The sequence below is a fragment of the Somniosus microcephalus genome, unplaced genomic scaffold (assembly GCF_052327205.1).
Source record: "Somniosus microcephalus isolate GS21.2 unplaced genomic scaffold, FLI_Smic_1.0 scaffold1259, whole genome shotgun sequence".
NCBI lineage: Eukaryota > Metazoa > Chordata > Chondrichthyes > Squaliformes > Somniosidae > Somniosus > Somniosus microcephalus.
The window spans coordinates 1-26,583 of record NW_028226446.1 but is presented as its reverse complement, the minus strand read 5'-3'; the positions used below and the strand labels follow the sequence as shown (position 1 = coordinate 26,583).

The following is a 26,583-nucleotide window of genomic DNA, read 5'->3' as shown; positions in this document are numbered from 1 at the left end:
GTGGCAGCATGGCTGTCATTATATGAGTGCTGGCCACGATTGGTGGGGTTGCGGAGGGGAGTCATCAGCCAGGTGCAAATTGGATAGTCCTTGTCGCCGAGCAGCCACCCTCTGGTTTGACGCGGTGGCTGGAAGATTGCTGGCACACCGGACTGGCGTAGGATGAAGGCATCATGACTGCTGCCAGGATACTGGGCATTCACCATCATGATGCGCTGGGCATGGTCGCACACCAACTGCACATTAAGCGAGTGGTAGCCTTTGCGGTTGCGGAATATCTCAGGATTCATATGCGGCGCCCGCAAAGCCACGTGTGTGCAGTCGATGGCGCCCTGCACCATGGGGAAGCCCGCTATTCTTGCAAAGCCACATGCACGCTCGTCCTGCTTATCTCTGTTCAGAGAGAAGACAATGAAGTCCCTTCTCCTGGAGTAGAGAGCCTCCGTGACCTCCCGAATGCATCGATGGACAGCGAACTGGGAGATGTTAGCTATGTTTCCTGCTTCAGACTGGAAGGAACCGGTGGCAAAAAAATTAAGGGCCACAGTGACCTTGACTGCCACTGGGAGAGCTGTGGTGGCCCTGGTCTGAGGCTGTAGGTCTGGTTGCAGGAGGTGGCAAAGTTCTGTGACCACCTCCTTGGTGAAGCAAAGCCTCCTTATACACTGCTCCTGGCTTAAGTGCAGGTAAGAGAAGTGCTCTCGGAAGACCCGAGGCGGGTAAGGCCTCCTGCCAAGAGCCCTGCTGCCTCTCCTCCTCCTCCTCATCATACTCCTCCCTCCTTCTCCGCGAGCATCTTCTCTTCTTTGCCGCCTCCGCACCATCACCCTTTCATAGTCCAGCGCGAGGTGGATTGCAAGTAGAGCCCCCATGTCTGGGAGCAAGTTGTGAGTAGAAGCCTTTAAATGAGAAGCAAGATGTTCTCCACTTGCAGCAACAATTCCTGTCACCTCACCAACTTTAAATGACTTTAGACAGCTCCAAACAATCGCACACACTTACGCAGAACTGAAAATCAAGTCAGCTATTGATGATCCCTTTAAATAGGGCTGATGGGGGGGTCCTTCCTGCTGCCGAAGCATGGTCAGCTGGTCGTGATTGGGAGAGGGCGTTCAATGGAGCGGCGACGTCCTCAATGGCGGATCGTGCGTGAAATCAACGTTGCGCACTCATTGACGTCACGAACTGCCTTATCTAAATATGTGGAGCGAGCGCAGGTAACGGCAGCGCTGCCGACCTGCCCAAAATGGCGGCAGCCGCGGGACCCGCCGGAAGTGAGGCGGCCGTCGCCGCCATTTTTTTCCTTCCATTTCGCGGCCTGAGACCCACTCTTTCAATTGCTGCGCACAACGTGGAATGCAATGACGTCTTTCGCCAGCCAGCGGGGGCGTGTGTGTGCGCACGCACGAACGAGCCGGCCGGTAGCGTGCTGACGTCGGTGCGCCGGGCGGCCATCTTTGCGAGTCGGAGCAGCGACTGGAAGTAAAAGAGAGAGAGAGAGAGAGGGGGGGAGGGAATAAAGAAGAGCGAGCGCTGAGCGCGACTGCCCACTCGCTTCCTCATCATCGCCGGTTTGGGTCTTCCAAACTCCAGCACACGCCGGGCCTAGTGACATCCGGCTACTTTACCCACACATTTCTCAGGTTTTTTGGAAAGAAAAAGAGAGAAACACAAACCGAAATAACAGCAGACGCCGAGGTAAGGCGACTACGGACTGGGCCCGGGCCACGCCACAGCCTGACACCCGGGGATGGCGGCGCGCCGCGCGCTCTCTTTCTCTCTCTGTGTCCCGGGCTTTAGACAACACGCGGCCCGGGGGGGCGGCCCTGTTGTGCGGCTGCTTTGGTCTCTCCATGCGGGCCCGGGTGACGGTCTATCCAGGCCTGTGTTTATCGGGGGGGGGAACACGAGCTGTTGACGCACTGCAGCTTTGTTTCGAGGCCTCCCCACCCCCCTCTCCCCGGTCCAATCTTTTAAACTTTACGCCGAGGCCTGCTTTGCAAATGATATCCCTTTGTTTCAAATGTGTGTGATTATATACTGTGTGTGTAATTTAAAATAACACAGAATTTAAGTATCAAATCCAAAGGGCATTTCAGGTTATGTAATCTTTGTGGGAAAGGAGGAAGACAGTTTTTCTTCCCCCCCACCCCCCCGCCCCGCAGCAGAGTTTTAAATTAATTTTTAGTAAGGAGTTTTTTAAAATTCATAACTAGCTGAAACTAGACTGTTGTAATTTTAGAAACCTGGTTCGTTTTAATGTTCCCATCCTTTCAAGGATGTCTTTATCCTCGACGAAAGGTAAAGTTACGGAGGAGGAAGCGCGATTATATTGGGGCCTTCCCAGCAGGATGTAGTATGCATATGCGTATTAATTTTAGTGTTCGTTGAACAGGCCACGGTATTGTAGTGATTAGATGAACAAGATGTGCTGTATAATTAGATGGAATCAGAGGATATGGCCTAGTGGTCTTTTAAATGCTCTTCCCTAGTTGGCATTAATGTGCAATTTTGCACATATTGTCGCTAATAATTGTTCTAGAGACTAGCCTTTTATCTTAAAGTATTTAATGCTAGTATTGTGCAGAATTTAACGGTAATTATCCAATATCCACTGTGATTCAGAAAAATATAAAAACCTACTTGAATGGATATACTAAATATTTAAACTTAGTTATTTAAATCATGAACTTTTGTTTTTAATACTGAAAAACATCTTTCAAGTTTTGGTGCTTTGGAACAACCACTAAAAGATCTCAAGTTGTTCACAACATAGGCTTCAGAATTTTGTTTTGTAGAGCTTTGTATATTTTATTAATACTTCAATGAATAAGATAATGAGCTATGCAGATTAAGAAGGTCCCAGGGTTGATTCCCCAGTCTGTGCTTAAAAACTTGTTCTCACTGCGTGTGCTATATTTGACGTAAACTCTCCTGGGCTAAGCAAGGGGAAAATAGGCCAGGATTTCCTTCTGACTGCTGTTCAATTACTATTGTTAAAAAGTATGTGTAACTCTGTTGATGCTTTCTTGGTTGAATGGCCTCACTGTCTAGGCTCATAATTGGAGAAGGAAGCTGTTTGTCACACCAATTCTTTGGAACCTCTACTGGAGTTATCAACTCTTAATTCCATTTTTCTGCTCCTTGCCAATAGTATTTAATATCTTCAAGGGTTCAGGTCCTCCTTTAATGTGATACCATGACTTCAATAGTCACTTGTGGTGAAGTCTTCCATATCACAATTATTATCCCTGGAGAAATTCATAATCTCTGCTTTTTTTGCTTCTACAACAAATCTTGAGTTTGATACCTTGTTATTTGCTGACTGCAGAAATTTTACAATTTTAAACATTTATAGAAGCATAGAATGGTACAGCACTGAAGGAGGCTGTTCAGCCCATTGCGTCTCTGCCGGCTCTTTGAAAGAGCTGCCCAATTAGTCTTACTCCCCTACCCTTTCCCTAATGCCCTGCAAAATTTTCCCCTTCAAATATTTATCCAATTCACTATTGAAAGTTATAGAACTTTTGTTGGATCTCTTGCCTTTCTCTCCAGTGAACACAATTTTAGTTTTCCCAAATTTATCATAATCTAGTACTGTCCTAGTGATTCTTATCCTGCAATCCTTTCTGTGATGAGTTGCCCAAAACTACAACCTTTGTCACTTCCTTGCTTTTGTATTTGCTATTGAATGTATGAACCCAGAAGCCCTTTTGCACTTTTTATGCCTTTCTATCTGTGAACTTGTTTTACAGATCATAACTGTACCTTAGATCTGTTCTTTTACTCCATATATTTCAGTTCTGTCCTTTTTCTGCATTTGCCATATATCAGTCCATGCTTCTAATGACAGTAATGCAATTTTTTTAATTGTTCTTCAGTTTATCACATCATCTAATTTGGTATCACATGCAAATGTCATATTCTCTATGTCCAAGCCCTGATCACTTATATGGAGGACAGTTCCAATATAGCCATGGGGGATGCCACTGTCTACATCTTTCCAATTAGAGAAACATCAATTTACTCCAGCTTTACCCTTAACCATTGCTCCATCAATGCAGACAGTTCACATTTAATACCATGGGCATTAATCTTAGCAATAGCTCTCTTCTGTGGCACTTTAGTGATGCTTTTTTGATGATCATATATGCCATATCTACTGTTCATTTTTACTATAGGAACAGGGATAAGCTATTCAGCCCATTAAGCCTGTTCTGCCATTCAGTTAGAGCATGGATAATCTGTGCCTTCCTATTTACCTGCCATTGTTTTATATCCATATCCTTGCCTAACAAAAATCTCATCTCAGTCTTCAAAATTTCAATTTAACCAGCATCTGAACCCTTCTGGGGAACCCTTCTGGGGGAGGAGGAGGAGGGTTTCAGAATTCCACTACCCTTTGTCATAGAATGATAAAGCACAGAAGTAGGCCACTTGGTCTATCATGCCTGTGATGGATATTTGAAAGACCTCTCCAATTAGTCCCATTCCCTGTCCTTTTCCCCATAGCCCTGCAATTTTTTTCCCATCAAGTATCTATCCAATTTCCTTTTGAAAGTTACTATTGAATCTGCTTCCACCACCCTTTCAGGCAGTGCATTCCAGATCATAACAATTTGTCGTGCTTATTTAAAAAAAAAAAAAATTAAAAAAAATTCTCCATCTCAGCTCTGGTTCTTTTGCCCATTACAGGAAACTTTGTTATATCCGGCACCGACGGGACCGAGCTGTTGCCGATCTATCAAAACTGCCGAACATACCAGCGTTAATGTTGAAGCATACGGAGGTTTTCATCTCCGTATCTGACAGCAAACACTGTTGCTTAGCAACAGCTTCAAACAGTCGGCCCGTACCTTGGAAGCGTCTCTGTAGCTTAGCAACAGCTTCAGAGAGACTTTCCAGAGCCTGACTGTTGGGGGGGGGGGAAAAAAAACCTAACAAAACGGCTCCTGATTTCTGCCGGTAGATCGAGGTTTCCGGACATACAACCTCCGGATAAACCAAAGTTTCCTGTACCTTAAATTTGTGTCCCCTGGTCGCCGACCCTTCTACCACTGCAAACAGTTTCTCCTTATTTACTCTATCAAACCCCTTCATGATTATAAACACCTATATTAAATCTCCCCTTGACCTTCTCTCCTCTAAGGAGAACAACCCCATCTTGTCTAGTCTCTCCACACAACTGAAGTCCCTGGCACCCTCTCTAAGACCTTGACATCCTTCTGAAAGTGTGGTGCCCAGAATTGAATACAACACTCCAGGTGGGACCTAACCAGTGATTTTATAAAGGTTTAGCATAACTTCCTTGCTGACTCGGTTTATAAAATCATGGTTACCTTATGCCTTTATCAGCCTCTGTGGTAGAAGTGCTTCCTGATTCCACTCCTAAACTGCCTAGGTCTAATTTTAAGATTATGCCCCTTATTCTTGAGTTCCCCACCAAAGGAAATAGTTTCTTTTTCTCATTTTAAACTCCTCAATTAGATCATCCCCTTAACCTTCTAAACTCAAGGGAATGCAAGCAATGTTTATTACTTTAATAACCGGCAAAATAGATAACCGGTAATCTTGCCAAATCCATCCAGCACTCATTTTGCCAAGTCAGAGTCTCCCATGGTGGCCGAGTTAGTCAGTGGTTTTTATTTTTGTTTGTTAAAAATTGCCTTGGTAGGTATACCTCTCTGTTAGCCAGAGTTTTTCATCAACCGGCACCATCCTGGTCCCATAGGTGCTGGATAAGAAAGAGTTTACTGTATATCTTTCCTGAAGTTCAGTGCCCAAAATTGAACAAGTACTCCAAATGGAATCTGACCATGGCCCAGTACAACTGAAGCATTGCTTCCTTCGTTTTGAATTCCAACACTCAAGAAGCTGGATAAACCCATGAGGGAGAAAGGAATAGAAGGTTACCCTGATGGAGTTAGATGAAGAGCACTAGGAGGAGGCTTATGTGGCGCAGTTGGGACAAATGGCCTATTTCTGTGCTGTATAAATTCTATAAGTCCAACATTCCATTAGACTCTGATTACTTTTTATACCTGTGTGCTCTAGCTTTTAGCGATTTATGTACATGGGCACATAAACCCTTTGCTCCTCCACAGCTCATAGTCTCTTGCTCCTCTGATTTGTCTTTTCATAATTTCTAAGTCGAAGGAAGTGGGGTTGGGAGTGGTAAGGGGGGAATGTGGGTGGTGAGGGTTACAGGGAACTGATCAGAGATGGCCTTATCCGAGATTGACACGATGGGGGTAGTGAGGCCATGTGAGGTTGAAGGGGTGGCCGTGAATATGGGTAGGGGAGTTTATATGAAGTGAGAGATTTAGGGAGGATAGGAGAACAGTGAACTTGGGAGAGAGAGAGCATGATGAGTTAAGATGGAGGTTGAAATCACTGAGGATGAGAAGTTGCTCAGTGCAGAGGCTGAGAGCGGAAAGCAGTGAAGATCTCTGAGAAACTGGCCGTCATACTTGGGTGGACTGTAGACATCAAGAATTTTAAGTGAGAGGAGAGGGGCTCAAAGGAGAAGTTGCCACAGGAATAGGACGACATACCAAGGTGAGATTTAGTGATATGGGCTGCACTGCCACTGCGGTGGTTTGAGCTGGGCGAGTGGTGGAAGGTATAGCCAGGTGGGGAAGCTTTATTAAGGGAGAAGGTGTCATCACCCCTCAGCCAGGTTGCCGTCAAAGCTATGATGTTGATTTGATCATCTACAATAAGCTCATGGATGGCACGGGCCTTGTTCACAAGTGAACGCACGTTCTGGAGGGAGATGTGGAGAGGGGCGGTGTCCATTGAGTCATCGCTGGGAGCGGTGAGTGGGACAATAAGTAACTTGGCAAGATTTGCCACCAGTGGGCACGCCGGGTGGGAAGGTCAGCAAGAGTAGGATGGGACAGTTGGGGTTGCTGCTAGTAAGGAGGCAGCGACTAGTGCCTCAGTGGTCCCTTCAAAGGATGCCAAGAGAGGCAGAGGAGGAAGCTGTAGGATTATCTAAGAGGGTGACAAACCTGGAAAGGTGGGGTAGGGATTTGAGGGCAGAGTGCCTGAGAGGGGAGAAGTGAAAGGAGGCAGCACAACAGGAGAGCGGGGTAAAGAGAAAAGAAGAAAAAAAGGGGAAATAGTAGTGCTGGGCTTGGGTCTGGTGCAGCAGCCAAAATGGCATGCGAAAGGAAGCAGGGAAACTCAAGCTACGCAGGTGTGGTTACGCGCAAGATCAAGGTGGTAATAAACAGGGAATAGAGAGGAGGCCACAGGAGGGAATCCAGAGTTAGTCAAAGGTCAGATAAAGTTGACATAGGTAGGGTGGTATCAGTGACGAACTGATGTTCAGGTGCGGAGACTGGAGTGGAGGGCGAGTGAGTCCAGAAGCTATTCGAAGGGCAGAACACTGAATTGGGTATTTCCATGAAATTACTGTGGCCGTATTGCAGCAGCTTGTGCCTAGACTTTACATAAAGAATAGTGTTTGTAACACACCAGACAGCCACCAGCGCCTGTGGAAGGATCCCCCAAAGAATTGCTGCTGATAAATCAAAAAGCCACAACAAAAATGTGCCACTTCGGCAGCCATTGCTTGAACTGCCGATAAGATAAGGTCCTTGGGGCGATTTGTCAGTGAGGCAGCTTGGGTTTGTGGAGAACGTCCCTCAGCGACGGTCTCTACAGCCTAGCCTTCCACATGAAGAATGGTGTTAGTAGAGAGCCACCAGCGCCTGTGGAAGGATCCCCCCTGGGAATCACTGCTGATAAATCTAAAAGCTGCAGCAACAAAGCTGCTCTGGCCACTGTTGCTCCAACCGTCAAACTCTCCTATTTTATCACTATCCTTCCTTGGTATTTTTGTGTAAAACATCCAGTACATTTTCTATTGCTCTTCACACTGTCCTTTAGTACAGGTAGACTATCCTTTATCCGAACTTCCGAAAACCTCTAAAAACCAAGTTTTTTCGTTCAGTGTAAGTCGTGCGCACGACATGACCAGAGTGGCGCACGACTTACGCTGAGCAGGGCAGAAGGTCACAGAGTTCCCTCCTGGGTAGGAGATTGCAGGTCGAGCCGGGCAGTGTGAAGGAGGTACCGGGAGAGTGAACCCGACAATACAGCGGCCCGTCCGATATTCTTTTCTCCACCCCCCACCCCCGACCCGTCCGATATTCTTTTCTCCCCCCTGGCCCGACCCGAACCGCGGCCCGTCCGATATTCTTTTCCGGCCGACCCCCCCCCCCCCCCCCCCCGCCGACCCCGGCACCCCCCGCCGACCCCGGGCCCCCCCCGCCCCCGACAAATTTCGCAATACCTTCTGAAATCCGAAAAATTCCGAAAACCGAAACTCAGCCGGTCCCAAGGTTTTCGGATAAAGGATAGTCTACCTGTATACTGTTGAACCTTCTTTCACCCATCTCTAAATTGAGTAAAACTTTTGAGCCTATTTGCCATTCTTTTATTCTGTGATTATTTTTCTTTGTCCTGCAGCAGCTCCAGCCCTGTTGTTAACCTTTATGTTGGCCTTTATTATATCTTTAATAACCTTTTATATCTTTTCCTGCTTCTATAGCTCTTCTCGTTTCACTTGTTTAGCTATTTCTCCTGGATTTCTTCTGTATTACCAGCATTAACTTTATCGTGCCCTCATTTTAGGCTTTATTCTTCATCATCTAATAATATGGAACTCTAGCCCTTGGTGCAACCTCTTTAATTGTGGTTGAGATGTTTTTGGCCTGCACTCTATCCATTTCTCAGTATTTCTCAATGCTGGTCTGCTGTTTTAACTGTTGTTTCTCTTTCATTTCTTAGTTTTGCTTTCTTCCAGTTCAACAGCTTTGTTTTTTTCCTTATGTTCACTGGCCCCTGAAGTGTTTTACTTTCAGGTTGCTTACTTGCCCTGGTTTATTCATCTAATCGAAAAAGAGCACTGTATTTACTTATTCACCCCCTGGCTACCTAGATCTCTCATCTAAAAATCCCCCATTTCCTATCTTGCTTACTAATTGCACATTTTACTGGTTCGACTTTGTTCTCCATTCCTGTTTCACTATTTCATTTGCTTCACTGAATCGTTGCTTACTAATTTTGGCCACAAATGGGTATTGTTCCTTATAAATTCAAAACAACTTTTCTGAGACACACCCCATTTACCCAAGTCCACTGAGTTTCTGTGCAGCCTGGCAAGCGCCAAGGTTGCTGTAAAATACTTGTTTTCTGTAAGTCCCGCCCGGCTTCCATCTCATTGGCTGGCACAGTGAAATCAGTAGACACTCCGAAGGTTTTCAGTGTGCAGGAGGCCTACTGGAGTTTAACCAGGTAAAAGCTTGCAGTTTACTAGCACAACAACTTGTCTGGTATCAAGGAGCCCCAGTAAAACTGAAGTCAATGGGAATTGGGGGGGAAAACGCTCCTGGCTGGAGTCATACCTAGCACAAAGGGTGATGGTTGAAGGTCAATCATCTCAGCAAGAGTTCCTCAGGGCAGTGTCCTAGGCCCAACCATCTTCAGCTGCTTCATCAATGACCTTCCCTCCAACATAAGGTCAGAACTGGGGATGTTTGCAGATGACTGCACAGTGTGCAGCGCCATTCACAACTCCACAGATAATGAAGCAGTCCATGCCGCATGCAACAAGACCTGGACGACATTCATGCTTGGGCTGATAAGTGGCAGGTAACATTCGTGTCACAGAAGTGCCAGGCAATGGCTATCTCCAACAAGCGAGAGTCTAACCACCTCCCCTTGACATTAAATGGCATTACCATCACCGAATTCCCCACTATCAACATCCTGGGGAGTCACCATTAACCAGAAACTTAACTGGACCAGCCACACACATACTGTGGCAACACGAGCAGGTCAGAGGCTAGGTATTCTGCAGTGAGTGTCTCACCTGCCTCCCCAAGGCCTCTCCGCCATTTACAAGGCACAAGTAAGGAGTGTGATGGAATACTCTCCACTTGCCTGGATGAGTGCAGCTCCAACAACACAAGAAGCTCGACACCATCCAGGACAAAGCAGCCCGCTTGATTGGCACCCCATCCACCACCTTAAACATTCACTCCCTCCACCACCGGCGTACCGTGGCTGCAGTGTGTACCATCTACAAGATGCACTGCAGCAACTCCCAAACCCGCGACCTCTTCAACCTAGAAGGGCAGCAGGCGCATGGGAACACCACCTCCAAGTTCCCCTCCAAGTCACACACCATCCTGACTTGGAAGTATATCGTCGCTGAGTCAAAATCCTGGAACTGCCTGCCTAACAGCACTGTGGGAGTACCATCACCACACAGACTGCAACGGTTCAAGAAGGTGGCTCACCCCCACCTTCTCAAGGGCACCTAGGGATGGGCAATAAATGCTGGCCTTGCCAGCGACGCCCAGATCCCATAAACTAATTTAAAAAAAAAAAATTATATAATGCCTTTTAATGTAGGAAATGTTGCACGGTACTTTACAGAGGAGGGAGATAGAATAGATAATGGAATGGACACCGAGTCATATTGGGATAGTTCGGAGAGGCGACCAAAAGTTTTGGGAAGGTTTTTAAAGGTGATGAATAGGGATTTAGTGAGGGAGTTCCAGAGAGTAGTGCTGGCGTGGCTGAAAGATCTGTGAGCAGTGGTGAGATGAAGGGAGGGCAGAATGCACACAAGACCAGAGTTGGAGGTCTAAAGAATGCAGGATGAGTTTGCAGGATGATAATGTGGTGAGGCCATGGAGGGATTTGGAGAAGTTAGGATTTTAAATTTTAAGGTGTTGGGGAACAGGGAGCCAGTGCAAGGCTGGGGTGATGGGTGACCTGGACTTGGTTCGGAACAGAAAATGGGTCAAAGTTTTGGATAAGTTGGAGCTTGTGGAAAATCGGAGGCCAGTAAAGAGAATATTGGAGAAATCAAACTTTGAAGTGGCAAAAGCATGGTTAAAGGTTTTATTGCTGGTAGAGCAGAGGCAGGCAGTGTTGTGGTGATGGGAGTACATGGCATTGGTGATGGATAGTATGTGGTGTTGAGCATAGCTCTGGATCTAACGGGACACCCAAGATCTTGTACAGTCTTCTGGTGCAGCTTGAGGAAGTGCCTGGGGAGTGAGATGGAGTCAGTTGCAAAGGAAAGGAGTTTATGGGAGAAGAAAGCTATGGTCAGTTTCCACATTTTTGTCCAACAAGGAGCACCCTGTTTGGGCTTCAGCTTCGTGTTATCTGACGTCGGCCGGCAGCTCCTCGGCGGGAAGGAATTCCGACTGGGAGGAGGGGAGCCGAGCATGGCGGCCAGAGACCGACCCGTGAAGAGAGAAGTAGGCCCGGTGCTGTGGAGCCGGCGACGGTAAAGAGGAGGCCGCATTGGAGCATTCACATCCCGCCGATGTGTTCGGCGAGTCGGGCAGAGGAGCGCAACGCAACGAGCAGCAGACTCACGACACGCTGCAGCACGTCGGCCGGCAGCTCCATTTCGGGTAACTCTCTGTCCGGATGGGAGGAGGGGAGCCGGGCATGGTGGCCAGAGCAGGAGAAGCAGGCCACCGCATGTGGAGCCGGCAACAGTGAGGAGGAGGCCGCGGTGAAGAGGAGGACGGAGCGGCTGAGGGACATCGTGCTCCCACTGCCACGGGAAGCCATTGTATTGACTCTGAACGCGGCGCGTCCCTACGGGGAACAAGCATTCCATTGTACTTGTTACATATGGCAAATAAACCAAATCTGAATCTGAATCAAATGAGAAGAATTACTACTGGCACTGACTGGTATGCCCTTCCAAGTTCCAGTAATGAGATCTGAAGTTCTGTGGACCTATCTGGTTCATGCATTTGATTGTTTTTATTTGCCTACATGATAACAGTAGCTACATTTTAGAGTTCTAGAGTTTAGAAGAATGAGAAAACATATAAAATTCTTAAGGAGCTTGACAGGGTTAATGGTGAGAAAATGTTTCTCCGGCTGGGGAATCTTGAACACGGGGTCACAGTTTCAGAATAAGGGGGCCAGCCATTTAGGACTGAGATGAGGAGAAATTTCATCACTCAAAGGGTTGTGAATCTTTGGAATTCTCTACCCCAGAGAGCTGTGGATGCTCAGTCATTGAGTATATTCAAGACAGAGATCGATAGATTTTTGGGAACTAAGGGATATGGGGATAGTGCGGGAAGGTAGTATTGAGGTAGAAGATCAGCCATGACCTTGAATGCTGGATTTTGATAATCGAGATGTTTAGTGTAAGGCCCATGATCTCGTACGCTTCGGTGAAGGTGTTGACTTATGAGATACAAGACTCCCAAAACAAGCGCTCTACTCGGAGCTCTGACATGGCAAGAGAGCCCCAGGTGGGCAGAGGAAACGCTTCAAGGACACCCGCAAAGCCTCCTTGGAAAAAGTGCAACATCCCCTCCAACACCTGGGAATCCCTGGCCCAAGACTGCACAAAGTGGAGGAGAAGCATCCGGGAAGGCGCCGAACACCTCGAGTCTCTTCGCCGGGAGCAAGCGCAAGGAGCGCACGTCAACCCAAGCACCCTGCCCCTTCATCCACCGTCTGCCCGACCTGTGACAGAGACTCTAGGTCCTGCATTGGACTCATCAGTCACCTGAGAACTCATTTTTAATGTGGAAGCAAGTCATCCTTGGTCCCGAGGGACTGCCTAAGGGAGAGAGAATGGCAGAGCAGGCTCAAAGGGGCAAATGGCCTACTCTAGCTCCTATTTCTTATGTTATGTTCAAAAGTAATTAGTTGGCTGTGAATTGCTTTGGGACATCCTGAGGGTGTGAAAGGAGCTATTTAAATACATGTTTGTTCTTTGTTACCAAGTCTGCCATAGAGATTTGACTCTGTTCCAATCGTTCAACATCAGGAGTGTCAACTTGGAGTCAGAGGCACCGCTTGCCTTTTATTTTCTTCCCTTGTCCCCTCAGTACCCTACAAAGTCACTAGTTTGTCAGTAGACACTTGATATGTGGGTTTGAGCCAGTACTGGCCAGACAGCAAGTACCAGAAACTCCTCATAAGTGGCAAGGGGTGTGGTAGAGTGTACCATAAAATTAGTGCATTGCTGCCATCTTTCTGACCACATCATGAACACAATATACTGCATATGATGATGACGATGATGATTTCATCAGTTAGGGATCCAGAGCTTCAGCATCAGTTGCTTTTTCCTCTAACCCATCCATGGTATGTGATATGACTCCGGATATGTGTTGTTATCCACACCTTGCAGGTAATGCCTTCCAGTAGCTGTCATCCCAAGACTTGAATGTCCACATCAGCCATAGGATGCACATTAGCCTTCAGCTTAATTGAAGGACCTAAGCAGGACAGCTATGGCATGCCTGCTTCCTTGATTTCTGTAGTTTCTAGAAAATGTTAATTTTTAAACTCCTTTTTTATAATTTAGGTACAGCACCACAAACTTCAATATTCTATCTGATCACTCTGGCATAATTCTAATTAGAAGTGGGTCAATCAGGTACAAATAGCATAGTAAGAAATGATCATTAATGTGAATACCCTATTCTGCAAATTAGACAGTTCATGCATGTATTACGTTACATGATATGATTTTTGATTAGATACTATTTTTCCCCCATAGGGAAAAATCTCAATGGGATTATAGTAGTTACAGTAGTCAATGAAAAACTATTGAAAGTGTCAAATCGTTTTGTTCATAATCTTATCACAGCTTCATAAAGGATTATTAAGTCTGAGCAATTTGAAATATTTGTTATTGAAACAAAAAGCTCTATAGCAATGTTAATTCATTAAATCATTTTGCAGTTGCTGATGACTTCAAGCATTAAAATTGCACAGCCTTCAGTGTTTTCCAAAGCTTTTTAGAACAATACACTGGCATGTGATACAGAATGCTAGTTTCTTGAAGGAAATTATTGCATTAAAGTGCAAATGGGCAAAAAGTCAAACTTAAGTGCTGCCCACTTCTACCACTATCAATAGTGTGAGGATGTATTAAAATCTCTTTTCTAACTCCTAGTCATTTAAACTTTCCTCACGCAAGGTGGTCATCTTTTTCTGCTCTACCCCTTTTTAGTGTAAATTGGGGAAGACATTCTAAAATCGAATTGCGTTTCTCCTTTTTGACATAAAGCCTTTTTGTTTACAGCTGCTCAGACCCATAGTGTTGCACTTCAAATGCTGTAAAGTTTTTTGCAAGGAATTTTTAATATTTTTCTATTGCCCCTTCTAATATTGGAGCCGGTTGTGTGTGTCAGCTCTTTTTGATTTCTTTTCACTAATATCCTAGGTATGAGGTACTTCTGCCTGTGTAGACAAGGGCAAAATCTGCAAGGTGGATGAGCAAACTGACTGTGGTACAGGAGGCCATTCAAGTGGGGGGAGTGAAAAGGAAAGTTGTAGTGGTAGGGGACTGTATAGACAAGGGAATAGATACTGTTCTCTGGGAGTTCTGAAATGTGTTGCCTGTCCAGTGCCAGGATTAAGGATATCTCCTCGTGGCTGGAGAAGAATTTGGAGTGGGAGGATCCAGTTGTTGTGGTCCACGTAGGAACCAACGACCTAGGTAGAGTTCCAAAGATTCACAACCCTCCGAGTGAAGAAATTCCTCCTCATTTCGATCATAAATCGCTGACTCCTTATCCTGAGACTATGCCCCTTATTTCTAGACCCTCTAACCAGGGGGAATAACCTCTCAGCATCTACCCTGTCAAGCCCCCTATATCATTGAAGTCCAGTTATATACATGAATGTACTGTTTCAGGATGTAGTTGCCATGTAAGTTGTTTTTTTCGAGAGCATGAATAATTTATTAAATGTAGTAGTGTAAGTTAAAGTGGGTGATTTGTGATGGAGGTTTTCTTCAAAATACTTAATATCTTTGGACTTGCTATCTAAAAGATATTCTGAAACAGAATTACAGAAAGATGGTAGATTTTTTTTTTTGTCATAGCCAAAGCAGTAATCAGCAGCTGGGCACATTGCTAAATAATTATTCCTTTAAAGCAAAACATTTGTTTCCTTTGTTATTCTGAAGGATAATATCTTGTTGGCTTTTTTTAACTGGTTGCAAATTTGTACTTTGATATGCTTGGGTTCACTGGAATGGTTGTAGACTTTGAGTGATTATACAGAAAACAAAAGTAACAAGATCATGTGAACACTAGTAGCTAACTTTTGGGGTAACTTGCGTTCAGACGTATGATTGATATGGTGTGGAAAAGATCATTTAACTGCCATTGTAGATTGCAAACAAATCTTTCCACCTTGAGGTAGAGAGGAAAGAGAAACATTTTGACTTCTGTAGATAGTTTAAAAATAATTTATATAAGTGGGAGATTGTATTTAGATATCTCACCAACTAGGTATTGCTTAATCTGTTTTTGTTTTAGGTATTTAGTCAAATGTAGTTTAATATATGCACATTTTGCATATCTACACACTATCACGACAGTTTAAAACTGATTTCCTACCTGTGACATGGAGGTGTCTGACTTTTGGAAAAATACCGTTTGCTTAGTATGTAGCAGTCCATAGCAAGTAGTCAAATTTGCTAGTTTAAGAAGCTCCTATTGTAAATAGAGTTCCTTTTATAATGGACTTGAGAGGGGCAGAGATCCAAAATAAAGAATTTCCAGAAACCTGAACATATTGCGTGGGTGTGTTACCAATAATTTACAGGAGGATGAAGTCTAGAAAAAGACCATTTTATTGCAATCTCCCTTTCTTTGGCTACACAGTTGTATTCTGTCCAAATCAAAATTGAGTTTTATACTAAAAGGTAAGAAAGAGACTGGTGTTTTTTTTAGGAAAGGCACGATGAGGAAGTGGTTTATACTGAGTGCCAGACTTGTCATGCTGCCAACATGAATCTGGACATAGTGAAAACCTCATCATTTCATGGCTGCTTGGTTAAACATGCTCTCAAGTACTAATTTGAATGGAATGCACTGCAATTGTTGCTACTATTCATGCTTTAGGTCCAATGAAATACTTTATAGTGCTGTAGGTGGTGGCATTTGCCATTGCTGTAATCATTACAGGAGACTTTGGTTTATCCGGAGGTTGTATGTCCAGAAACCTCGATCTACCGGCAGAAATCGGGAGCCGTTTGGTTAGGTTTTTTTTCTTCTCGTGGCTTTTTTTCCCCAACAGTCAGGCTCTGGAAAGTCTCTCTGAAGCTGTTGCTAAGCTACAGAGACACTGCCAAGGTACGGGCTGACTGTTTGTTTGAAGCTGTTGCTAAGCAACAGTGTTTGTTGTCAGATACGGAGATGAAAACCTCTATGCTTCAACATTAACGCTGGTATGTCTGGCAGTTTTGATAGATCGGCAACAGCTCGGTCCCATCGGTGCCGGATATAACACAGTTTCCTGTACTGTGAAATAACATGTAAATGTCATTGGCACAGTATAGAGAAGCAATTAAGTATGTGTAACATATTGTGGTAGAATGTTGCTGTTTCACAGTAGTATTTTTGTGACAAATGTTGAGGATTACTAAATAAAATTGAATTTGGGTAGTCTGGGTGGAATCTTTGAAACACAAGTTCCCAACACACACATGCTTTCATATGTTAGCATTAAAACAGTATGCTCAAATATTCCAGTGTCGCATCCAAGAACACCCCAGGGTTGTGAATCTTTGGAATTCTCTGCCCCAGAGGGCTGTGAATGCTGAGTCTGAGTATATTCAAGGCGGAGATAGATAGATTTTTGGACTCTAGGGGAATCGAGGGATATGGAGATGGGGCGGGAAAGTGGAGTTGCGGTCAATGATCAGACATGATCTTACTGAATGGCGGAGTAGGCTCGAGGGGCCGTACGGCCTACTCTTATTTCTTATGTTCATACTATGGAATCACAAGTTGTATTTGAATATTTAAAGAAATCTACCACCAAGTTTTATCAAGCAAATTCAACATGTAAATTTGCTGTGTAGTGCTGGATAGCCAGATCGAATAAGGATACTGTACCTGAAGACTTTTTCATTAGACTAGTTTGGCCTGAGCATATTTGCTACCACCATGAATACTTTTTCTTTTGTGCCGGTTTGCTTCTGTCACCTTTGGTCCTGTAGTTCTTACATTTGCTTAGGTACACCTCCAGAGTTTCCAGTCACCGCCAGTATCTCCTTCAAGAGATTATTCTTGGTGTGAGCCTAGTCAATGAGTTGGCCAGCTGTTCTCCATGGAGGCATCACAGCTGACTCCAGTTGAGCTCTTGCCTACACTTTATAGCTGGTGCTAATGAATAACGATCAAGAACCTTGTGTTCTTCTCTCAATTGACAACGGCTGCTGACAAGGATGTTCATGTGGATCTGGAAAGATTGTACTGTTTCAAAAATATGAAACTGCTTGAATTTCCAGTTAGTTACTAGAGTAGGAAGTATTCTTTAAATCATCTGGCTAGTGCCCCATTTGTTGATTTTATTCTGCTGGCAAGTTTTTTATGGCACTTTTTGAATTTAGTGGTCAGTTTCTCATCTCTCTTTCCCCCCGCCCCCCCCCCCCCCCCAAATGTTCTGTCCTTTTCTTCTCTTAACCCCACAGCACCCCCCCCCCCCTTCTCAGCTCTCCCTAAAGGCAGTGAATCTGTTTGTCCTGGAAGCAGCAGCTCTCTGTGCTGTTCACCCAAGTGGCCATGTGTGAGCTTACAATATCTGAGAGTGGCTTCTCGGCAAAGTGTGATCCTGCATATAAACTTTGCAGCCATGCTCATTTGGATAGCATTCAATATTAGGATCTCTGGCTTTCTTCCACCTAAGCACGAGTATGCGGAGGCCCATTGTATTGCCCTAGCTAAGATTAAAAATACCAAACAAAGCCCTGAACCATTTGAACCCATTCTTGTTATTGAGAATCAGAGTTCCATAAAATCTAGTGTATTGGTTTTACTATTGTAAAATTTTTCTCAATTTTCGTTGTTGACCACCTGCAAAAGATTGTGTGCACTAGTATGTATATACTCCAGGTATGCAAATAATATAAACAGGCTATGTGTTTTAGGTTTTATAGTCGCATGCAAATTTTCTAGTCGGCCTTCTAATATGAAGCTGCCTTATTTAAGTAGATATAAAAATGGCGTTGCATACAGATCAGGGAGATCCCAATATTAATCCCCAATCACAGTGGTAGAAATGCTGCAGCTGAGCTCGCATTTCCACTCCTAATTATTATCTGGCAACTCCTAGTGAAGTACATGTGTGGCTGTCTGGTGAGGACAGGATTGGATTTGGCTGATACTCATCCTGCAGTTGAATAACCCAACACTTGATCCAAGGTGCACACATGAAGAATAGCTATTTGAGTGAGTGCGTCTGTGGAACTGTACCCCAGCGAGAGAGGTGGGATATAGAAAGAGTTGACAGAAAACCTCACTAATGAACCAACACTCCTGCAGTATCCCTCTGAATTATCATAGAATTTGCAGTTTGTTCTTGATATATCCAAGCAAAAGGCAACTAACTCCTTAAGTACTGCAAAAGCCTTTTTATTTAATTGCACCCATACCTGGTCAAATCTCAGAATCGTCAGCCTTTCACCAAGTATGCTAGAAAATATCAACGGGATTAGACAAAGTCAACATGGATTTATGAAAGGGAAATCATGTTTGACAAACCTACTGGAGTTTTTTGAGGATGTAACTGGTAGAATAGATAAGGGAGAACCAGTAGATGTGGTGTATTTGGATTTTCAGAAGGCCCTTGATAAAGTGCCACGTAAGAGGTTAGTGTGCAGAATTAAAGCAAATGGGATTGGGGGTAATATACTGGCATAGATTGAAAATTGGTTAACAGACAGGAAACCGAGTAGGAATAAATGGGTCTTTTTCAGAGTGGCTGGCGGTGACTAGTGGGGTACCGCAGAGATCAGTGCTTGGGCCCCAGCTATTCACTATATATCAATGATTTGGATGAGGGAACCAAATGTAATATTTCCAAGTTTGCTGATGACACGAAACTTGGTGGGACTGTGAGTTGTGAGGAGGATGCAAAGAGGCTTCAAGGCGATTTAGACAAGTTGAGTAAGTGGGCAAATACATGGCAGATGCAGTATAATGTGAATAAATGTGAAGTTATCCACTTTGGTAGGAAAAACGGAAAGGCAGAGTATTTAAATGGCGATAGTTTGGGAAATGTTGATGTACAAAGGGACCTGGGTGACCTTGTACACCAGTCACTGAAAGCAAACATGCAGGTGCAGCAAGCAGTTAGGAAGGCAAATGGTATGCTGGCCTTTATTGCAAGAGGATTTGAGTACAGGAGCAAGGATGTCTTACTACAGTTGTACAGGGCCTTGGTGAGACCACACCTGGAGTACTGTGTGCAGTTTTGGTCTTGCCTAAGAAAGGATATACTTGCCATAGAGGGAGTGCAGCGAATGTTCACCAGGCTGATTCCTGGGATGGCAGGACTGTCTTATGAGGAGAGACTGGGTCGACTAGGCCTGTATTCACTAGAGTTTAGAAGAATGAGGGGGTTCTCATTGAAACATATAAAATTCTGACAGGGCTAGACAGACTGGATGCAGGGAGGATGTTTCCCCTGGCTTGGGTCGTGGGGGGGGGGTGTCTAGAACGAGGGGTCACAGTCTCAGGATATGGGGTAGGACATTTAGGACTGAGATGAGAAATTTCTTCACTCAGAGGGTGGTGAACCTGTGGAATTCTCTACCACAGAAGGCTGTGGAGGCCAAGTCACTGAATACATTTAAGAAGGAGATATAGATTTCTAGACGCAAAAGGCATCAAGGGATATGGGGAGAGAGCGGGAATATGGTACAGGAAACTTTGTGCTATCCGGCACCGAGCTGTTGCCGTTCCCTCAAAACTGCCGGACACTCCAGCGCTAATGTTGAAACATACGGAGATTTTCAACTCCGAGTGAATCAACAAATCCTGTTGCTTAGCAACAGCTTCTAAACAGTCGGCAAGCGTCTCTGTAGCGTCTCTAGCTGAAGCTATTGCTTAGCTGCAGACCTTGCAGAGCTTGACTGTTGAGAAAAAAGCAACGAAAAGAAACCAAGAAAACGGCTCCTGATTTTTGCCGGTAGTTCGAGCTTGCTGGACATTTAGCCTCCGGATAACACACAGTTTCCTGTATTGAGGTAGAGGATCAGCAATTATATTGAATGGCGGAGCAGGCTCAAAGGGCAGAATGGCCTACTCCTATTTTTCTATACGTGGAAGTATCTATCCAAAACTTTTTGAATCCTGTTAAAAGGAGAGAAAAATGGTTTCCTCCATTCTTGTATTTCCATTCCTGTTAGTTCTAGACTGTAGCACAAAAGTCTGTTCTAATACTATCCAAAATTGGTACCGACAAATAATATGCATTAGCAATTTATTTATCGTCCTTGTAGAGTCACTCTAAATAGCCCTCAATTAATGAATGGCTTCCTTAGATGAGCAATTAAAGCAGTTTATTTGGTTGCATTTACTGTGCTGGAACTGGAGCAAATCATGTGTTGACTGGAGTAATCTTCCTCATTTGCAGTTAGTCCTGTAGTGTCAAATGTAATTTCCTGCTCAATCTGAAAAGAATAAACTGTCTTTGGGAGTTTCTGACCTTGTGTTACTTTACAGGAGGCGGCTGGTTCTGAAGGTGATCCAGGCCTTACTAGACCCGATGAATTTCCATCGAAATGTCAGAGAGGTCAGGCCAGAGCACAAAGGCAAAGGATGGGAAAACCAAGTATGCAACACTCAACCTGTTTAACACGTACAAGGGGAAGTCAATAGAGACTCAGAAAAATGCAGGTGAGTCTATTCTAGTTTGTGTAAATAGTTTTGCTTTAATAGCAATATTTTTGTCCTCTCTTTCCCCATCCTTTTTCTTGGGCCATTGAGAGGACAGGGTGGTTCACGGGGCACTGGCACCAGTACTGGGAAAAGAGGGAGCTGTTACGTTGGGACGGGCTCCACTTAAACCGGGCTGGAACTAGTGTCCTGGCGAATCGAATAACTAGGGCAGTAGACAGGGCTTTAAACTAATGAATGGGGGGTGGCAGGATTCAGGAAAAGTAAATTTAAAAGCAGCAAGAGAAATGTCAAGGCTCTAGAGCAGAGTTTTGGGTGAAAATAAGCAGTGGGTCAGGAAGGGACCGAGAGAGTAACAAAGGTAATAGGGCATCAGTGACTAAGGTGACATCGGGGAAAACTAGAAAAAAGTCAAACCTAAAGGCACTATATCTGTGCGCAAAGCATTCACAACAAAATAGATTAATTAATAATAGCACAGATAGAAATTAATAGGTTTGATTTAATAGCCATTACGGAGACGTGGTTGCAAAATGACCATGGTTGGGAAGTAAATATTCCATGGTACTTAACTTTTAGAAGAGATAGGCAAAATGGAAAAGGAGGAGGGGTAGCCCTGATAAAAAGGATGGGATAAAGACAGTAGAGAGAAAGGATCTTGGCTCTGAAAATGAAGTTGTAAAATCAGTTTGGGTGGAGCTAAAACAGCAATGGGCAGAAAACATTGGTGGGAATTGTTTATAGGCCCCCAAACAGTAGTTGCAATGTAGGGCCGAGTATAAATCAGGAAATCAGAGGCGCATGTAACAAGGGTAATACAGTAATCATGGGGAACTTTAATCTACATATAGACTGGGCAAACCAAATTTGCAGTAATAGTGTGGAGGATGAATTCATGGAATGTATACAAGATAGTTTTCTAGATCAGTATGTTGAGGAATCAACTCGGGAACAGACTATTTTAGATCTAGTACTATGCAATGAGAGGGTTAATTAATAACCTTGTAGTAAAGGGGCCCTTAGGGAAGAGTGACCATAATATGATAGAATTTTATATTGAGTTTGAAAGTGATTTAGTTAAATCCGAAACTAGGGTCTTAAATCTAAACAAAGCAAACTACGTAGGTATGAGGGGCGAGTTGGCTAAGGTAGATTGGGAAACTACATTAAAAGGTATGACGGTAGACAAGCAATGGCTAGCATTTAAAGAATTAATACATAATTTACAACAAATATACATTCCTTTAAGGTACAAAAACCCCACAAGCAAAGTGGTCCAACTGTGGCTAACAAGGAGGACTGGTTAACGGGCAGAAAACAGAGAGTAGGAATAAACAGGTCATTTTTGGGTTGGCAGGCTGTAACTAGTTGGGTACCGCAAGGATCAGTGCTTTGGGCCTCAGCTATTCACAATCTATATCAATGATTTGGATGAGGGGACCAAATACAATATATCCAAGTTTGCTGCTGATACAAAGCTAGGTGGGAATGCAAGTTGTGAGGAGGATGCAAAGAGGCTTCAAGGGGATATAGACAGGCTAAGTGAGTGGGCAAGAATATGGCAAATGGAAGAAAATGTGAAGTTATCCACTTTGGTAGGAAAAATAGAAAAGCAGAGTATTTTTAAAATGGTGTGAGATTGGGAAATGTTGGTGTTCAGAGTGACCTGGGCGTCCTTGTACACGAATCACAAAGGTAACATGCAGGTACAGCAAGCAATTAGGAAAGCAAATGGTATGTTGGCCTTTATTACAAGAGGATTTGAGTATAAGAGTAAAGATGTCTTGCTGCAATTATATAGGGCCCTGCTGAGACCACACCTGGAGTATTGCGTACAGTTTTGGTCTCCTTACCTAAGGAAGTATATACAGGAAACTTCGCGATATCCGGCACCGACAGGGCCGAGCTGCTGCCGATCTATCAAAACTTCCGGATAGACCAGCGCTAATGTTGAAGGATACGGAGGTTTTCATCTCCGTATCTGACAACAAACACTGTTGCTTAGCAACAGCTTGTAAACACTTGGCCCGTACCTTGGAAGCGTCTCTGAAGCTGTTGCTAAGCTACAGAGACGCTTTCCAGAGCCTGACTGTTTTTATTAAAAAAAAAATTAAAACAAAAAAAAAAAAAAAAAATGCTAGGAGAAGAATAAAAACCTAACCAAAATGGCTGCTGATTTCTGCTGTTAGATCGAGGTTTCCGGACATACAAACTCCGGATAAACCAAAGTTTTCTGTACTTGCTATAGTGGGAGTTCACCAGACTGATTAGGGGGATTGTCCTATGAGGAGGGATTGAGTAGACTAGGCTGATATTTAGACTTTAGAAGAATGAGAGGTGATCTCATTGAAACATACAAAATTCTTACAGGGCTTGACTGGGTAGATTCTGGGAGGATGTTTCCCCTGGCTGGGGAGTCTAGAACCAGGGGTCACAGTCTCAGAATAAGGGTTCGGCCATTTAGGACTGATGAGAAATTTCTTCACGCAGAGGGTGGTGAAGCTTTGGAATTCACTACCCCAGAGGGCTGTTGAGTATATTGAAGACAGAGATCGATAGATTTTTGGATATTGAGAATCAACGGATATGGGGATAGCGCAGGAAGGTGGAGATTAGGTAAAAGGTCAGACATGATATTGAATAGCGGAGCAGCCTTGAGGGGCCAAATGGCCTACTCCTGCTCCTATTGCTTATGTTATGTTCTTATGGTGAGCTGCACTCTTGCCCGCTTAGTGCTGCTCTTCAACATCGGCACTATATTGATTCATCCTTTCATTTTCCCTGCCCCCTGTGGAGGAGTACTTTCAATTCTGCTCAGCACCTCTCTTGGTGCCATGGTGGAAATTGAGAATATACACACCATGATATGAAATCTTATCTTCCTGGATTAGCACATTGGAGCAGCCGTGGCCTGTGCTGCGCTACAAAATTTTCCAATTTGGTAATTTAAGGCTGTTCATATTTTTATGAAGATTGAAAAGTAACAAAGCACCGTGGACTACCGTTGTACTTTTAGGTTTATTCAGATTTTATGAAAGAATTATAAATTGTTATAGGACCTGACCTGTGTTCAGGTATTACCAAAAAAAAATGCATAAATTAAAATTCTTATGGTCACATCGTCCTGGCAGTCTCTGACTAGTTCTGAGCAGAAGTCTGCACCCAGTTTAAAAGTAATATAGTTGCGTGCTGAGAGAAATTCTATATTGTAGAAAGAAATTGGTGTTATGTCAGATGCGTGGTTGAAAATGTAAAGGAGTGCAAAATAAAGTCCCCCACATTTTGAATCTTCATAGTTATACTCTTATCCCTAACCGTTATTTGGTCATTGTTTACAGTTGCAGCACGCCATGGATTGCAGAGCCTGGGAAAAGTGGCCAGCTCACGGCGCATACCACCACCTGCCAATCTTCCGAGCCTCAAAGCAGAGAACAAAGGAAATGATCCCAATGTGAATATTGTACCAAAGGATGGATCAGGATGGGTCACCAAATCTGAACAGCAAGAGGAGGAGAGGTACAGACTACAGTAAAGTTGTTGTCTTCATAGAATTGTATTGAGTACATATTTTTCATTGCAGCTTGCAAAATATGCTAATCTATATTATTTACAAAAAAATTAACTTTCTTGTGCTGCATATTATAAAGGCAGATGTGTATGCAAACAAAGAACAGACATAATTGGTGTGGCATCCACCTACTTTAGGATAGGCCCTCGTCACCTGCAGAGAGGAAATATCACTTAAGTCCACTATTTTCTTCCTCTCCTAAGGAGAAGTTGGCAGGAATGACATTTATAAAAAAAAATTAAAAAAAAACCAATACAGTAAACTCTCTTATCTGGCACCTATGGGATTAGGATGGTGCCGGTTGATGAAAAATTCTGGATAACAGAGAGGTGTACAGGTTGAGCGTCCCAGATCCGGAATGTTCCGGACTCCAGGACGATTGGTGGCAGGGGTCCGGAATCCATAAAATGTTCCGGAATCCGGACACCGAGGGAGGCTTACCAAAAAACAGAAATAGCGCAACCTGGGCCCAGACATTTCCGGACTCTGCACGTGTTTGATGTCCGAAGTCCGGAAATATCGCAACCTGGGCTTGGGCGTTTCTGGACTTTGGACATCAGAAACACATTCCGAAGTCCGGAGAAAACCGGCTCAGCCTCGGTCCTGAGGTTGCCGGATTCGAGGCGCTTAACCTGTACCTACCAAGGCAATTTTTAACAAACAAAAATAAAAACCACTGACTAACTCAGCCACCGCGGGAGACCTGGACTCGGCAAAACGAGTGTTGGATGGATTTGGCAAGATTACTGGCTATCTATTTTGCCCGTTATTGAAGTATTCTGGATGATTAAGTGCCGTTTAAACAAGAGTTTACTGTATGGTTAAAAAGGGGGGATTGGTAAGCAAGAACTCTGCAAAACCCTGAATTGGCAACATTGTGTCAATCTAGAAATATGAACCTAGAGATTTTATTTTAAGAATAAAATGGTTGAGAAATTTTAATGTATTTACAATTGATACCATGGCATTTTAAACTTGGTGTTCTGAAAAGGGGTTTTAATAAGATAGATAAAGAAAATGACTGAATATTTGGCCAAAGCTATTACAGTAATTGTCCAAGATTTTGGAGGAATAGACTGACATTTCTCATCTGTTTTTCATAAAAGCAAGAGAACTAATATCAAAATTGTGGTTTTATTAACAGTACCACTGAAGCCCAAGCCCAAGCCCAAGCCCAAGTACAAGAATCGCAACAGCAGCCCAGTTCAGACCCCACAGCCCCAAGCACACCAGAGGCACCAAGTACAGTTGTGAAATCCTGGGCCCAGACTAATAACAAGCACACTGGACAAGGAGATGGTAAGCCTCTACAAACCAGAATGAGCAATTGCCAGTTTTGGTTAATGTGTACTACATTTGTTGATTAATGTGTGTAGTACTTGTTCAGTAATATGAGCTTGATAGTGAATGATCGTTTATTCATGTTGAACTTTCAAAGCATTTTCATTGCTACAATATTGTCATGGGGGAGGGGGGGGCAACATCTTTCTCTCCTGCCCCCACCCAACTGATCAGTCTATCCTTGGTCACAGGCCTTTGGCAGCAACTGGTGACCGCTCTTCTGGTTTTCCTTTTCTTGTTTCCCTGATACCCCAGTGGGAAGTGCCAGATCTCCACTTGCATGATGCCATAAGATGGTGGAACACATATTCAAGCTTTTTAAGCTGAGTTCCTGTCTTCATCCACACTGCTGTGTGGGACATCCTGCATGGATCACCCCATTGATCCTTCATGGAGCTGTGCCACTTTTATATTCCTCATCATCCATTTGCCTGTGTAATATTGAAATGGGTGGTGATGAAAATCAAACAAACTTATTGACATGTTGCTCATGGACAAAAATGCAAAAGGTACCTATCTTCCCCTGAGTGACTGTCTCTGCTTGTTTCACACTAATTCTTTGACTAACTTTGTTATCTTATTCCATTCCATATTAATCTCCTGCTTCTGAAAAGGATGATGTAGTGCCTTCTGCAGAACTTGTCAACGAATTAAAGCGCTCTGCTTTTAATTAGGTTTATTGTTTAAACTGACAATTGCTTTAAAGTCAGTCTTAATTCAACAGTTCAGTGGTCAGTGCATCTGTATTAAACATGCATGTATATAAAATAAAGCACGCTTGTCTTGTGAGCATAACAGTAGACTTCAATACAGATTGCTGACATGTAAGCAGTTCTCTTAGCTGTCTCACTCTTTCATAACTGCTGTTGTAACTCCACTCCTCACAAAACCTGCTCTTGATCCCTCTGCCCCCTTCAACTTTTGCCTTGTGTCAGATGTGGCTCTTGCACATTGCACTCT

General features: G+C 44.0%; 1 protein-coding gene across 1 annotated transcript; it reads left to right on the top strand.

Moving 5' to 3' along the window:
- Positions 1-1,475: 1,475 nt before the first annotated feature.
- Positions 1,476-25,664, top strand: LOC147080685 (protein PRRC2B-like). The gene is made up of 4 exons (XM_085981121.1): positions 1,476-1,698; positions 20,541-20,714; positions 24,053-24,230; positions 25,427-25,664. Exons 2-4 carry the CDS (start codon positions 20,600-20,602, stop codon positions 25,647-25,649), a joined length of 516 nt encoding a protein of 171 aa, XP_085837247.1. The 5' UTR covers positions 1,476-1,698; positions 20,541-20,599; the 3' UTR covers positions 25,650-25,664.
- The last annotated feature ends 919 nt before the right edge of the window (positions 25,665-26,583 follow it).

Excerpts from the sequence above, each read along its gene's own strand:
- LOC147080685 (XM_085981121.1), top strand. The coding sequence starts at position 20,600 with ATGTCAGAGAGGTCAGGCCAGAGCACAAAGGCAAAGGATGGGAAAACC. Across the intron at positions 20,715-24,052 it reads AGAGACTCAGAAAAATGCAG|TTGCAGCACGCCATGGATTG; the intron begins GTGAGTCTATTC and ends CATTGTTTACAG. Across the intron at positions 24,231-25,426 it reads GAACAGCAAGAGGAGGAGAG|TACCACTGAAGCCCAAGCCC; the intron begins GTACAGACTACA and ends TTTTATTAACAG.